The 16,212-nt window shown below is 35.1% G+C and overlaps 1 protein-coding gene across 3 annotated transcripts in view; it reads right to left on the reverse strand.

The window, feature by feature from the left end:
- The window catches only part of pde4cb (phosphodiesterase 4C, cAMP-specific b), a 77,401-nt gene that overhangs the window by 48,930 nt on the left and 12,259 nt on the right, over nt 1–16,212 (reverse strand). The window contains exon 1 of one of the 3 annotated variants that reach the window (XM_078790383.1): nt 10,680–11,065. The exons of 1 other annotated variant lie outside the window; for it this stretch is intronic. In XM_078790383.1, coding sequence (XP_078646509.1) covers nt 10,680–10,822 — 143 coding nt within the window. In that variant the 5' untranslated portion in view covers nt 10,823–11,065. Of the gene's footprint in view, nt 1–6,298; nt 6,851–10,679; nt 11,066–16,212 lie in introns of those variants that run through there. One more of the 3 variants, XM_058072588.2, reaches the window with a different exon arrangement.

Below are 16,212 nucleotides of genomic sequence, written 5' to 3' on the forward strand. Positions count from 1 at the left end.
TTTTTGTAAATTATGTAAGTTATTTTTCCTAATTTTATTTTTAATTTATTTTCCTTATTTGATCTCCTCAGGTTATTCTTGTAAAATTTCCTCCAATTATTTTTCTTGTAATTATGACAAATTATTTTTCTTGTAATTATGACAATTACAAGAAAAATAATTTGAGGAAATTTTACAAGAATAACATGAGGAGATCAAATAAGGAAAATAAATTAAAAATAAAATTAGGAAAAAATACTTCATATTAGTAGCATAGAAGTGAAATATTAAAGAATAGTTTTTAATTAATACTATAAGAAACAAGTTGTAATTATTGTAAATTATGGAAATAAAGTCATAATTACAAGAAAAATAATTTAAGGACATTTTACAAAAATAACCTGAGGAGATCAAATAAGGAAAATAAATTAAATAAAATTAGGAAAAATTACTTCATTTTAGTAGCATAGAAGTGAAATATTAAATATTTTTTTAATTAATACAATGAGAAACAAGTTGTAATTTTTGTCAAATTAGGTTGATTAAAAAGCCATAATAATATGGTAATAAAGTCATAATAACATTTGCCAGCAGATGTCCCCCTATGCCAAGGAAAGAAAGTGAACCAGCACCCAGGCGACCAACAACCACAATGGCACCAGCCCACATGCCAAGGATGCAAACACATTACACCCCTCAATTAATTGACCCCAAAACTCGCCTCAACATTTAAAGGGAAACGTCACCAGGGCCTGGATTACCAGTGCTCGTTAAACACCAGTATATCCGAGAATGGGAATGACGTCAGAGACGGGGTGTGCGTTCAAGTGCGTGCATGCATGGGAAACGAGAAACACATGTCACATTCACGTGTAATGAGCAGCCAGGTTGGCGGGGCTGTGGAACTATTCCAGGCATGGGGGGGGGGGTTATTTTGGGGGCCTGCTTTATTATTGTTTGCCCCTTTATCGCTCTTGCAGCGGGTTGCACTGGCGATGACGGGTGGTACAACACACACCAGGCTTCCAATGTAAGATGTACTATGGTATATATAAGCTTGCAGAAGGGTTAGTCCCTGTTTGCCAGCCCACCACAGATACATTTGGACAGCCACAAATACATTTGGCTCTCCTAATCAGGAGCTGTCTTTCTTTTCACATGTTTTTTTGTGACATGTCATATGTTTTTCCAAGTCAAGTCTCAAGTATATATCCAAGACAAGTCTCAAGTAAATGTTCAAGTCAAGTCTCAAGTATATATCCAACACAAGTCTCAAGTATACGTATGTCCAAGACAAGTCTCAAGAATATGTCCAAGTCAAGTCTCAAGTATATATCCAAGACAAGTCTCAAGTAAATGTTCAAGTCAAGTCTCAAGTATATATCCAACACAAGTCTCAAGTATACGTATGTCCAAGACAAGTCTCAAGAATATGTCCAAGTCAAGTCTCAAGAATATGTCCAAGTCAAGTCTCAAGTATATGTCCAAGTCACATCTCAAGTATACGTATGTCCAACACAAGTCTCAAGTATACGTATGTCCAACACAAGTCTCAAGTATATGTCCAAGTCAAGTCTCAAGTAAATGTCCAAGTCACATCTCAAGTATACGTATGTCCAAGTCAAGTGTCAAGTAAATGTCCAAGACAAGTCTCAAGTATGTCCAAGACAAGTCTCAAGTATGTCGAAGACAAGTCTCAAGTATATAACCAAGACAAGTCTCAAGTATATGTCCAAGTCAAGTCTCAAGTAAATGTCCAAGTCAAGTCTCAAGTATATGTGCAAGACAAGTCTCAAGTATACGTATGTCCAAGTCAAGTCTCAAGTATATATCCAAGACAAGTCTCAAGTATATGTCCAAGTCACATCTCAAGTATACGTATGTCCAAGTCAAGTCTCAAGTAAATGTCCAAGCCAAGTCTCAAGTATATGTCGAAGACAAGTCTCAAGTATATAACCAAGACAAGTCTCAAGTATGTCCAAGACAAGTCTCAAGTATATGTCCAAGTCAAGTCTCAAGTAAATGTCCAAGTCAAGTCTCAAGTATAGTATGTCCAAGACAAGTCTCAAGTATATGTCCAAGTCACATCTCAAGTATACGTATGTCCAAGTCAAGTCTCAAGTAAATGTCCAAGACAAGTCTCAAGTATGTCCAAGACAAGTCTCAAGTATATGTCGAAGACAAGTCTCAAGTATATAACCAAGACAAGTCTCAAGTATGTCCAAGACAAGTCTCAAGTATATGTCCAAGTCACATCTCAAGTAAATGTCCAAGTCAAGTCTCAAGTATATGTCCAAGCCAAGTCTCAAGTATATGTCCAAGTCACATCTCAAGTATACGTATGTCCAAGTCAAGTCTCAAGTAAATGTCCAAGACAAGTCTCAAGTATGTCCAAGCCAAGTCTCAAGTATATGTCGAAGACAAGTCTCAAGTATATAACCAAGACAAGTCTCAAGTATATGTCGAAGACAAGTCTCAAGTATATAACCAAGACAAGTCTCAAGTATGTCCAAGACAGGTCTCAAGTATATGTCCAAGTCAATTTTATGTCCAAGTCACATCTCAAATATACGTATGTCCAAGTCAAGTCTCAAGTAAATGTCCAAGTCAAGTCTCAAGTATATGTCCAAGTCACATCTCAAGTAAATGTCCAAGTCAAGTCTCAAGTATACGTATGTCCAAGTCAAGTCTCAAGTATATGTCCAAGTCAAGTCTCAAGTAAATGTCGAAGTCAAGTCTCAAGTATGTCCAAGACAAGTCTCAAGTATATGTCCAAGTCACATCTCAAGTACATGTCCAAGACAAGTCTCAAGTATACATCCAAGACAAGTCTCAAGTATACGTCCAAGACAAGTCTCAAGTATATGTCCAAGTCAAGTCTCAGGTATACGTATGTCCAAGTCGAGTCTCAAGTATATATCCAAGACAAGAATTAAGTATATATCCAAGACAAGTCTCAAATATATGTCCACGACACATCTCAAGTACATATCCAAATCAAGTCTGAAGCCATGGCAAGAGTCGGATCTGGAACCAATTATCCACAATAAACGAGCGATGACTGTAATGACTTCATCACGACGCAAGGGTGTCTAAATGTTTCATCTTAAGTCAAGTCTCAAGTGTATGCCCAATTCAAGTCTCAAGTCACAACAAGAGTCGAGTCTGGAACCAATTAACCACAATAAACGAGGGAGGACTGTAATGACTTCATCACTAGCACTTACTAAGCTAATTTTACAGGTAAGCCTCAAAGCTAGTGAAATGACAATGACCAATAAGATGGCGTACGTGACGATTCATTCAAGTTCAGCAAAGCACCCCCCCCAACCCCCCCCCCACTTGAAGCCAGGACAGTGTAAATGAAAGCGCTAACCTTCGACATGAAGTGACGAGTACAATTACAAGCTCTTTAATGGAAGCAGCTCGTGGCGTGACATGTGACATGTTTGTGGTCATGGTGGGGTGTGCGACGTGAAGCTGAGCCAACAAAGCAGTCGAGTGGAAAGCCCAATAATCCCAGCGCACCCAATAGTCCCAGTGCAGCCGCCCAACCGGGACAGGGAATACAAACACACAGGAATTTGTAGTACAAAATACACAACACTGAAACAATCAAGCAATGGAGATACTATAATGAGCAACAATTATTCATTCATTTTCTACTGCTTATCCTCACAAGGGGTGCTGGAGCCTATCCCAGATGTCTTCCGGCAGAGAGGCGGGGTACACTCTGGACTGGTGGCCAGCCAATCACAGGGCACATATAGACAAACAACCATTCACACTCACATTCATACCTATGGACAATTATTATGTCATCTTTTTGGGACTTTTTCCTAGTTTTTCAATACTTAATACATAGTTTTTCTTTCTAAATTTTTAAAAATATATTTTTTTAATTTTCCAAATATTTCAACTTTCTTAAAAAAATTCTTTTCGTAATATTATGATTTTATTCACATAATATTAGAACTTTTTCCCCAACCTAATTTAAAAAAAATTAAAAATCTATTTCATAATTTTACAATTTTGAAAAATATTATTTAATATTTCCAGTCATTGCTTCTAAAATGACATTATTTTTTTCATAATGTTACAAGTTTATTCTTGTCAAATTGCCAATTTTTTATCTCAATATTTTGACTTTATTCTTGCAAAATTACAGCTGATTTTCCAGTTCTGTTAACTATTTCAACTTTCTTCTTGTAAGTTTCTATGCCGCTTATCCTCACTAGGATTGTGGGGGTATGCTGGAGCCTATCCCAGCTGTCTTCAGGCGAGAGAGGTGGGGTACACCCTGGACTGGTGGCCAGCCAATCACAGGGCACATATAGACAAACAACCATTCACACTCACATTCATACCTATGGACAATTTGGAGTCGCTAATTAACCTAGCATGTTTTTGGAATCAATAAAGTCTGTAAAAGCTTTGACTTTAGAAATCAGTGATGAACATTTTTGCCTGTTTTCTAATAGGTTGCCGACACAACCGCTAACTGTGTTTGGTTCATATCGATTTAAACATTTTCACCAAACAGGAAGTCACGCTCAAAACAAAATAGAATGATAATATATTTCAGGAACCATCCTCGGAATTGCCCAACTATTTCTGTGGATTTATTTCAACCCTTAAGCAACAATGTGTCAACTGTGTTGACTGTGGACGTTCCTGTGTTGCATGTCGCACCCTTCAATTAAAATACTTTTACTTAGAGACGCCACTTCCTCAAGCTTCCTGTTTTAGGAATGTGAATTCCATTCATGGGAACACGAGAAAGGAGTTGTCAATAAAAGGATCCCATTTGCCATTTACATTTTTAACTTACCTTTTATACATTTTAAGAAATTTTAGTTTTTGTGTTACTACCCCAACCTTCCATAAGTGGGTCAAAAATGACCCGGTCAGGTTGTTTTCTTGAAATATCTTCATAATGAAATTTTTTTTAATCATTTCATATTTCTGGTATTCCTAAAAAAACATATTTTTGATATCATGCCATTCACATTTTTAACTTACATTTTAAGAATTTTTTGTTTTTATGTTACTACCCCAACCTTCCATAAGTGGGTCAAAAATGACCCGGTATTTCCCCAACCTAATTTTAAAAAAAAATTACAAATCAATTTCATAATTTTACAACTTTGAAGAATATGCTTTAATATTTCCAGTCACTGCTTCTAAAATGACATAATTTTTTTCATAATATTACAAGTTTATTCTCATCAAATTGCCAAATTTTTTTTTCAATATTTTGACTTTATTCTTGCAAAATTACAGCTGATTTTCCAGTTCTGTTAACTATTTCAACTTTCTTTTTGTAGGTTTCTATGTCGCTTATCCTCACTAGGATTGTGGGGGTATGCTGGAGCCTATGCCAGCTGACTTCACGGCAAAAGGTGGGGTACACCCTGGACTGGTGGCCAGCCAGCCAATCACAAGGCACATATAGACAAACAACCATTCACACTCACATTCATACCTATGGACAATTATTATGTCATCTTTTTGAGACTTTTTCCTAGTTTTTCAATGCTTAATACATAGTTTTTCTTCCTAAATTTTTAAAAATGTTTTTTTTTAAATTTTCCAAATATTTCTACTTTCTTCAAAATTTTCTTTTAGTAATATTATGATTTTATTCACATAATATTAGAACTTTTTCCCCAACCTAATTTTCAAAAAATTACAAATCAATTTCATAATTTTACAACTTTGAAGAATATTCTTTAATATTTCCAGTCATTGCTTCTAAAATGACATTATTTTTTTCATAATATTACAAGTTTATTCTCATCAAATTGCCAAATTTTTTTCTCAATATTTTGACTTTATTCTTGCAAAATTACAGCTGATTTTCCAGTTCTGTTAACTATTTCAACTTTCTTTTTGTAGGTTTCTATGCCGCTTATCCTCACTAGGATTGTGGGGGTATGCTGGAGCCTATCCCAGCTGACTTCACGGCAAAAGGTGGGGTACACCCTGGACTGGTGGTCAGCCAGCCAATCACAAGGCACATATAGACAAACAACCATTCACACTCACATTCATACCTATGGACAATTTGGAGTCGCTAATTAACCTAGCATGTTTTCGGAATGTGGGAGGAAACCGGAGTACCCGGAGAAAACCCACACATGCAAACTCCACACAGCGAATCGAACCCAAGTCATCCCGATCTCCTGACTATGTGGCCAACATTCTAACCACTCGACCACCGATCAACCGTTTTTTTTCCAACATCAACCACTAAATCAGCTTATTGAATTCGGTAGCAATAATTCCTTTGTAATAATACGGAAAAATTCCAACCTACCCCAAGCATGAGTGTCTTCGGCCATGTCCAAAACCTGCCGCCACCGATTTCCTTGCCAGTCTAGAGTCTCTGTTCATCGTGAGTCTGAACCCTTAACTCAGGCTGTCAACTGCAGTCAGTCAGTCAGTCAGTAAGGCCAACATCTGAACCGATCCTCTTATGGAAATTCTCAAACTTGTTTTCGTGTTTTCATTGAAGTACCAGCGGATTGGGTGTGGACCGACTTCATGAGTTTTTTTTTTTTTTTTTTTTTTTTTCACCAAGCAAACAGGTGAGAGAGACAAACAAAAGTGATACAGGCAAATGCAGGAAGGATCTGATTAATCCTCAGTGCCTCGGGATGTAAAGGTGGCGGGTGGGGGGTGGGGGGCGGGTGACGGGGGGGGGGTAAGAAAAGCAGAGGAATGCCGAACAGATGATCCAGTAAGGTCCCAGACAAGTCTCGACAAGACAAGACTGGAGCACGACTCTCAATTCGTCTCTCGATGTTGCTCTTGCAATGTAGCGTCCACTTCTTCGTCCTAGCAATGTTAGCGCTTGTGCTGCCCCCCCCCCCCCCGCCCCCACCCCAGCCCCCTCGAGGTTGCAGTGGAGGACAGCCCCCTAAGCTGGGTATCCAATGCCAGCACGCTCATGCAAACCCGCCACATTAAAAGCATCGGCATCGAGTTACAAGAGGATGACCAACAAGGCGGACGAGAATGTTAAGCATTCAAAGACTGAATAAAATAGCATTTAGCATTTAGCATTTAGCATAATAGCATTTGGGGTTGCTACATCGTTTAGGATTTAGGGAGACCCGATTCTACTGCATGTCTGCAGGGTGTTTTAGTGTCTGGTAGAGCTGGATTAGCTCGGTTTTTGTTGGGACATGCAATCAAACAAATACTGAAAATGGATGCACAGCAAGACTTGATAAATATTGCATTTATTTTTATTTTATTTTATGGAACCATCAGCATGTTCTCCCCGTTATATTAATAATATTAGTAATACATTTGATCAATATTATAACCTAACCAACAACAAATAAAGTTGCAATTTTTGGAATTTTCGGAAAAAGTCAAGATTTTACTAGAATAAAGTCGTAATATTATGAGGAAAAAATTCACTTTTAGTAAAATATTAAAAAAATAATATTAATAATATTAGTAATATATTATTAATATATTATGAGAAAAAAGCAACTAACCTAACCAACAAAACATAAAGTTGTAATTTTTAGAAAATTAGGCAGAGGAAAAAAAAAATCATAATATTATAGCAAAAAAGTCAAAATTTTACGAAAATAAAGTCATAATATTATAAGGAAGAAAAAAATCACTTTAAGTGAAATATTAAAGGAGAAATAATATTAATATTAATAATATATTTTAGCAATATTATGAGAAAAAAGCAACTAACCTAACCAACAACAAATAAATTTGTAATTTTTGGAAAATTAGGCAGAGGGAAAAAAATCAAAATATTATAGCAGAAAGTCAAGATTTTACTAGAATAAATTCGTAATATTATGAGGAAAAAATTCACTATTAATGAAAGATTAAAGAAGAAATAATATTAATATTAATAACATTAGTAATATATTTTAGCAATATTATGAGAAAAAAGCAACTAACCTAACCAACAACAAATAAAGTTGTAATTTTTGGAAAATTAGGCAGACGAAAAAAATCAATTCGACGAGAATAAAAATAATAAACTTGCAATATTATGAAAAAAATAATGTCATTTTAGAAGCAATGACTGGAAATATTAAAGAATATTCTTCAAAGTTGTAAAGTTATTAAGTAGATTTGTAATATTTTGAAAATTAAGTTGGGGAAAAAGTTCTAATATTATGTGAATAATATCATAATATTACTAAAAGAAAATTTTGAAAAAAGTTGAAATATTTCGAAAATTAAAAAAAAAACTTTTTAATTTTTTTAATTAAAATATATTTTTTTTTTATTTAAAAACAATGTATTAAGCATTGAAAAACTAGGAAAAAGTCCCCAAAAGATGACATAATAATTGTCCATAGGTATGAATGTGAGTGTGAATGGTTGTTTGTCTATATGTGCCCTGTGATTGGCTGGCCACCAGTCCAGGGTGTACCCCGCCTCTCTCGCCTGAAGTCAGCTGGGATAGGCTCCAGCACCCCCCCGCGACCCTCATGAGGAAAAGCGGTAGAAAATGAATAAATGAATAAATATATGGAACCATAAACAGACAGGAAAGCCAGTCTGATTTTTTTTTCAAAATAAAACCCCATAAAAACTCCATTTTGTCCGTTGGTTAGTAGCACACAGGATGTTAGCATGCCAAGTAGGTCACATTCATTCATGAATGGATGACAACAAGGGCTGTTGTTGTTTGTGTGTGTGTGTGTTTGTGTGTGTGTGTGTGTGTTTGTCATGCAGCATAATAACGCTTCATAATGCGTTTTCAAATTCAAATTCCTGCAGAGTAAAATGCCAGTAATAAAGTATCTTGCGTGACACGGGCAAGGCATGCTAATGATTCTGTCCTCAAGCGGTGTTGCGGCTCCGTGTGAAATGGGGGCGGTCGTAAAAACGTTTCAAAGACGCAAAGAAACAAAACTGGTGTTTTGATGGATTGTTCTCATGTAAACAGGACCTTGGCCTTGAAATAGCAAACTAGCTACGAGTCTCGAGTTCGATTCCACCCTCGTCCATCTCTGTGTGGAGTTTGCATGTTCTCCCCGTGCATGCGTGGATTTTCTCCGGGTACTCCGGTTTCCTCCCACATTCCAAAAACATGCTAGGTTAATTAGCCACTCCAAATTGTCCATAGGTATGAATGTGAGTGTGAATGGTTGTTTGTCTATATGTGCCCTGTGATTGGCTGGCCACCAGTCCAGGGTGAACCCCGCCTCTCTCGCCTGAAGTCAGCTGGGATAGGCTCCAGCATACCCCCACAATCCTAGCGAGGATAAGCGGCATAGAAACTTACAAGAAGAAAGTTGAAATAGTTAACAGAACTGGAAAATCAGCTGTAATTTTGCAAGAATAAAGTCAAAATATTGAGAAAAAAAATTGGCAATTTGACGAGAATAAACTTGTAATATTATGAAAAAATAATGTCATTTTAGAAGCAATGACTGGAAATATTAAATAATATTCTTCAAAGTTGTAAAATTATAAAATAGATAGATGTGTAATTTTTGAAAATTAGGTTGGGGAAAAAGTTATAATATGTGAATAAAATCATAATATTACTAAAAGAATTTTTGAAGAAAGTTGAAATATTTGGAAAATTAAAAAAAAAAAAAAATGTAAATTGTTTTTTTTTCCAAATATTTCAACTTTCTTCAAAATTTTCTTTTGGTAATATTATGATTTTGAAAATTAGGTTGGGGAAAAAGTTATAATATTATGTGAGTAAAATCATAATATTACTAAAAGATTTTTTTTGAGAAAGTTGAAATATTTGGAAAATTAAAAAAAAACATTTTTATAATAATAAACTTGTAATATTATGAAAAAAATAATGTAATTTTAGGAGCAATGACTGGAAATATTAAAGATTATTCTTCAAAGTTGTAAAATTATGAAATAGATTAGTAATTTTTTGAAAATGAGGTTGGGGGGAAAAGTTCTAATATTATGTGAATAAAATCATAATATTATGAAAAGAAAATGACTAATTACTATTACTAAATGAAAATTTTGAAAAAAGTTGAAATATTTGGAAAATTAAAAAAAAAAAATTTAAAAAAATGATTATTTTTTAAAATTACTTATTTAATTAAATTAATTATTTTTTTAATTATTTCTTTTGTAATTTAGGAAGAAAAACTATTAAGCATTGAAAAACTAGGAAAAAGTCCCCAAAAGATGACATAATAATTGTCCATAGGTATGAATGTGAGTGTGAATGGTTGTTTGAAATCTAATGTGTGAAATGTATTTACATCATATTGCTTCCATATGATAATTATCTCTGCTTGAAGACAGCTGGGATAGGCTCCAGCACCCTTTGCGACCCTTGTGAGGATAATCGGTAGAAAATGATGAATAATGAAAGAATAAAAATAAATAAAAACCTTCTAAATACGATTTATAACAATATTCAAACAGGCAGGAAGAGAGTTCACTCTGTGCATCGCCAACTTTGTTCCAAAGACCAACGGCATGAACGGAGTGAGACTTTTTTTTTTTTACAGTCTTACAGTCTTGGTGGGTGGAGACGGGGCTCGCTAGCATACACACAGAACGTAACGTAGTGAACTTTTCTAAATTCCACCAGTAAAAGAAGAAAAAAAATACACAATTCCTTTTTAGACAACACTTTGTTTTAACCACAAAGCAATGAAAAGCAAGTCTAGACTAGACTAGACTAGACTGGACTAGACTAAAAGTTTTAATGGCAGTACCTGGTTGCCTGTGCCAACGTAAATCGTCTTTGCTTGGCGATGCCGCGGTTCACCAGGAATTTTCGGAAGATCAGAGGAGATCCGCACGGTGACATCCTCGGGGATCCGCAAGGTGAGCCGACTAATCTTAGGCCCTCGCTCATGTTGCTGTCAAGGCTAAAAAAAAAAACGTTAAACGCAGCGTCTTAACGTCGAGCCGTCCATTTTCAAACCCGGTTAGCGTAAGAGCGGTTTGAGCTGTCGAACAAAGCTGCATTTCTGTATACTCTGAAGGGACAACACAGGAAGCCCTCCCTGCTGCCGAGAGTTGCTGTTTACAAAGCGCTAAGCCCTGCCTAAATATGGCCAAGCCTGAATTACAAACGTCATCGAACACCCCGGCAAACCACTTCCTGCGCAAGTAAACCAGCAACACCAGTCTGGTTCCTTCAACACCAGACAGGAAGTAGCGATTACACACAAATACCAAATAGCTGTTGAGTGTCAACATAGAGATTTTCACTGTAGCGGTCAGTGCCCCCCCCCCCCCCCCCCTTGGATCTAAAAACAGCCCGCCACAGATAAAAGATAACGAGAAGCCTGACAATGTCATCTCAACTTTTAACCGCCCTCTCGAGGGAAAGCTGATTCCCAGCCAGGTTCAGGGGTGCTGGGAAAAATTAGACGCTAACATCCTGATGCAGCTACCGTAGCCAAACCACTCAAACGGTAATGGTTTTATTTCATTTGAACATGCATCAGATTACAATTGAATGCATCACATAATCAGTTCCCAGTTCCACATGTCCAAAAGGAGTAGGAAGAAGCAAAGCTTATTAAATCCTACCCCTCCATCTGGTACTTTTACAATCACTAACTGTTACATTTGTTCACTTCCTGCTTTCTTAATTTAATTTAATTTAATTTAATTTAATTTAATTTAATTTAATTTAATTTAATTTAATTTAATTTAATTTAATTTAATTTAATTTAATTTAATTTAATTTTATTTGATATTATATATATTAATATATATATAATATTAATATTATTTATTCTTTTATATTTCACTAAAAGTGACTTCCTCATAATATTACAACTTTATTCTAGTAAAATCTTGAATTTTTGCACAATATTATTTAAGGATGTCGGATGAAATTAATGTTTTTAATTTAATTTAATTTAATTTAATTTAATTTAATTTAATTTAATTTAATTTAATTTAATTTAATTTAATTTAATTTAATTTAATTAATTAATTTTTATTTTTCCTCAGCCTAATTTTCCAAAAATTACAACTTTATTTGTTGGTTAGGTTAGTTGCTTTTTTTTCCTCATACTATTGCTAAAATATATTACTAATGTTATTAATATTATTTCTTCTTTAATATTTCACTAAAAGTGACTATTTTTTCCTCATACTATTATGACTTTATTCTAGTAAAATATTTACTTTTTTGCTATAATATTGTGATTTTTTTTCCTCAGCCTAATTTTCCAAAAAATACAACTTTATTTGTTGTTGGTTAGGTTAGTTGTTTTTTTCTCGTAATATTGCTAAAATATAATACTAAAATTAGTAAAATAAAAAATAAGTAAAATTTGGACTGTTAGCTTAATATTATTTAAGGATGTCGGATTTAATTTAATTTAATTTAATTTAATTTAATTTAATTTAATTTAATTTACTTTAATTTACTTTAATTTACTTTAATTTAATTTAATTTAATTTAAATGAAGATGAACAAAATCAGCAAGTTGAAGTATTTGTGATTTTAGAAATAAGGAGTTAGTATGTTCTCTGTAGGCGGCATTATGAATTATCCTTACTGGCCTTTTTTGCAGTACATTTAGCCAGTGAAGATTGCTTTTATAACCGCGCTAACCACTCGACCACCATGCAGCCTATGGATATCATATATTTCTACTATATATTACTACTAATTTAGGGTGAAATTCTGGGGATTTTTTTTTTATTATGAAAAAATTTGCCAACTTTCAAGTTTGTAGTCTGTAGTCCTTGTCACATTCTAAGATGATACCACTTGCAACTGACAAAGGGGTTACCTGGAGGGTATGTAGAAAATAATCACAATGCATAAAATGATTTTTGAGCGAGATAAGACCAACACTGAATCCCTTTTGTGTGACTAACGCTGGGATTGGAACCATTTATTAGAGTGACTCACATACCGTTCTTCCTCCCACCACCGGATCAGACGCACAAAAGGTGACACAAAGACACGCAATTCCTCATCCAACACGCACACACACACACACACAATCTGTGTTCAAACACCTGAAAGGCCTTCAACAGGAAACATACACACCATACACACCTGAAGCCAAACGTGGACTCTAAGGTTTATTTGTACAAAAAGCGTATCCTGCGTCATGTTTGTATATTTGGTACGACCTACGCTAACTTGCCTACTCATTATCATAACTATACTATACTGTATGGGAGGATGATGCTGGAGGACCCAGGCTACCTTAAGGCACAACATCAGTTATGCAAATGTGACAAATACATTACAGTTCTGTGAGAAACTGGTTTTTATTCTACTGCTCATTCTGGTCACTATGGGCCATTTAAGGAATCTAACATATAGATCATGGATAGAACAATTTGGATCATGGAAAGAACAATTTGGATCATGGAAAGAACAATTTGGATCATGGAAAGAACAATTTGGATCATGGAAAGAACAATTTGGATCATGGAAAGAACAATTTGGATCATGGAAAGAACAATTTGGATCATGGAAAGAACAATTTGGATCACGGAAAGACAAATTTGGATCACGGAAAGAACAATTTGGATCACGGAAAGAACAATTTGGATCAAGGAAAGAACGATTTGGATCATGTAAAGAACAATTTAGATCACGTAAAGAATAATTTAGATCACGTAAGGAATGATCTGAATCACGTAAAGAACAATTTGGATCACGTAAAGAACAATTTGGATCACGTAAAGAACAATTTGGATCACGGAAAGAACAATTTGGATCACGGAAAGAACAATTTGGATCACGGAAAGAACAATTTGGATCACGGAAAGAACGATTTGGATCACGGAAAGAACGATTTGGATCATGGAAAGAACAATTTGGATCGTGTAAGGAACGATTTGGATCATGTAAAGAACGATTTGGATCATGTAAAGAACAATTTGGATCATGGAAAGAACAATTTGGATCACAAAAAAAACAATTTGGATCACGGAAAGAACAATTTGGATCATGTAAAGAACAATTTGGATCATGTAAAGAACAATTTGGATCATGTAAAGAACAATTTGGATCACAAAAAGAACAATTTGGATCATGTAAAGAACAATTTGGATCAGGAAAGAACAATTTGGATCACAGAAAGAACAATTTGGATCACAGAAAGAACAATTTGGATCACGGAAAGAACAATTTGGATCATGTAAAGAACGATTTGGATCATGGAAAGAACAATTTGGATCACAGAAAGAACGATTTGGATCATGGAAAGAACAATTTGGATCGTGTAAGGAACAATTTGGATCATGTAAAGAACGATTTGGATCATGTAAAGAACGATTTGGATCATGTAAAGAACAATTTGGATCATGTAAAGAACAATTTGGATCACAAAAAAAACAATTTGGATCACGGAAAGAACAATTTGGATCATGTAAAGAACAATTTGGATCATGTAAAGAACAATTTGGATCATGTAAAGAACAATTTGGATCACAAAAAGAACAATTTGGATCATGTAAAGAACAATTTGGATCAGGAAAGAACAATTTGGATCACAGAAAGAACAATTTGGATCACGGAAAGAACAATTTGGATCATGTAAAGAACGATTTGGATCATGTAAAGAACAATTTGGATCATGGAAAGAACAATTTGGATCATGTAAAGAACAATTTGGATCATGTAAAGAACAATTTGGATCATGGAAAGAACAATTTGGATCATGGAAAGAACAATTTGGATCATGTAAAGAACAATTTGGATCATGGAAAGAACAATTTGGATCATGTAAAGAACAATTTGGAACAATTTTTACATTTTTTAATTTATATATTATTATATTATAATTTAATATGATATTATAATACATGTATCCATTATAAATGATACATGTATTATAAATGTATAATACATTTAGAAATGTATATATATTAAATTGGCAAGCACCGCAAAGCATGCTGGGAGTACGGGAGTGATGTCGGCTCCAGTTGCAAGTTGCTATGTTTTGTTAGCATACAGTCGTTGTTATTGTTGTCGTTGTCGTGACTGCTCTGTGTGTGTGTGTGTGTGTGTGTGTGTTATATATACGTGTGTGTGTTTGGAGTTGTGATGATGATTATTATTCTTTTCTGACACAGCGAGTCAGCTCGCCATGGAGAGTAATCACCTCCTGCGGTGTCATCATCAGCTGACAGGCTGGTCGCCATTGATTGCAAGTCTAACTCCGGCAAGCCCCCGAGGTAAGCTGGGTTGGAGGGGCCTGCTATAAATCATCTCCACCTGGCTGTGGAACCCGTGCTTGTCACAGAATCCGGAAATAACGACGACAAAAACTGCATCATATTATCATCTTTACGATGTCAGGAAGGGGGGACATTTAGGACTTTTGCACTGACCTATGCAAAAAGTGACAAATGTAAGCGATTTTAACCTTTTGTCAGACTAATTGATGCTAAGATTTCCCTTGACTACGCTAATGGATCACGTCAATCGTCCTCGCTTGTCGTGTTTAACGAGGAAACTAAATTACGTTTATGACAATGGCTTCCTGTGTGAATGATCCCATCCACCAATGTGGCAATCTTCACTTACAGGGCTATCATGATGCAGCAGATGGTTCCATGGTACAGTAGATCACATTCACTCATCATGGAACCTTTATTCCATTAAACAACAACCGTAACAAAGAATGGGTGCTGGGTGCCACAGAGATGGCCGAGGATGGAATTGAACTCGGGTCTCCTAGCTGTGAAGCCTGTGTGCTAACCACCCGGCCTCTGTGAAGCCCTGGTTCAGTATATTTTTCATCAAAATAGTAGTCATGCCAAAATGTTGTGTTGCTGCTGGATGTTCACAGTATCCGAGTGATACTGTCGTGGGGGTGCTGAAGCCTATCCCAGCTGACTTCAGGCGAGAGAGGCGGGGTACACCCTGGACTGGTGGCCAGCCAATCACAGGGCACATATAGACAAACAACCATTCACACTCAAATTCATACCTATGGACAATTTGGAGTTGCTAATTAACCTAGCATGTTTTATACTCGGAGAAAACCCACGCATGCACTGCTTTCACAATATAGTTCAAGTTTTTTTAATTTACAAATTTACTTAAAAACTCAAAAAATTAAAAAATTAAAAAATTAAAAAATTAAAAAATTAAGAAATTAAGAAATTAAAAAATTAAAAAATTAAAAACTTAAAAAATTAAAAAATTAAAAAATTAAAAAATTAAAAATTCATTTATTCATTTTCTACCACTTTTTCCTCACGAGGGTCGTGGGGTGCTGGAGCCTATCCCAGCTGTCTTCAGGCGAGAGG

This window comes from Doryrhamphus excisus, linkage group LG4, assembly GCF_037039965.1.
Source record: "Doryrhamphus excisus strain RoL-2023G ecotype Guam linkage group LG4, RoL_Dexc_Guam_v1.1, whole genome shotgun sequence".
Taxonomy (NCBI): domain Eukaryota; kingdom Metazoa; phylum Chordata; class Actinopteri; order Syngnathiformes; family Syngnathidae; genus Doryrhamphus; species Doryrhamphus excisus.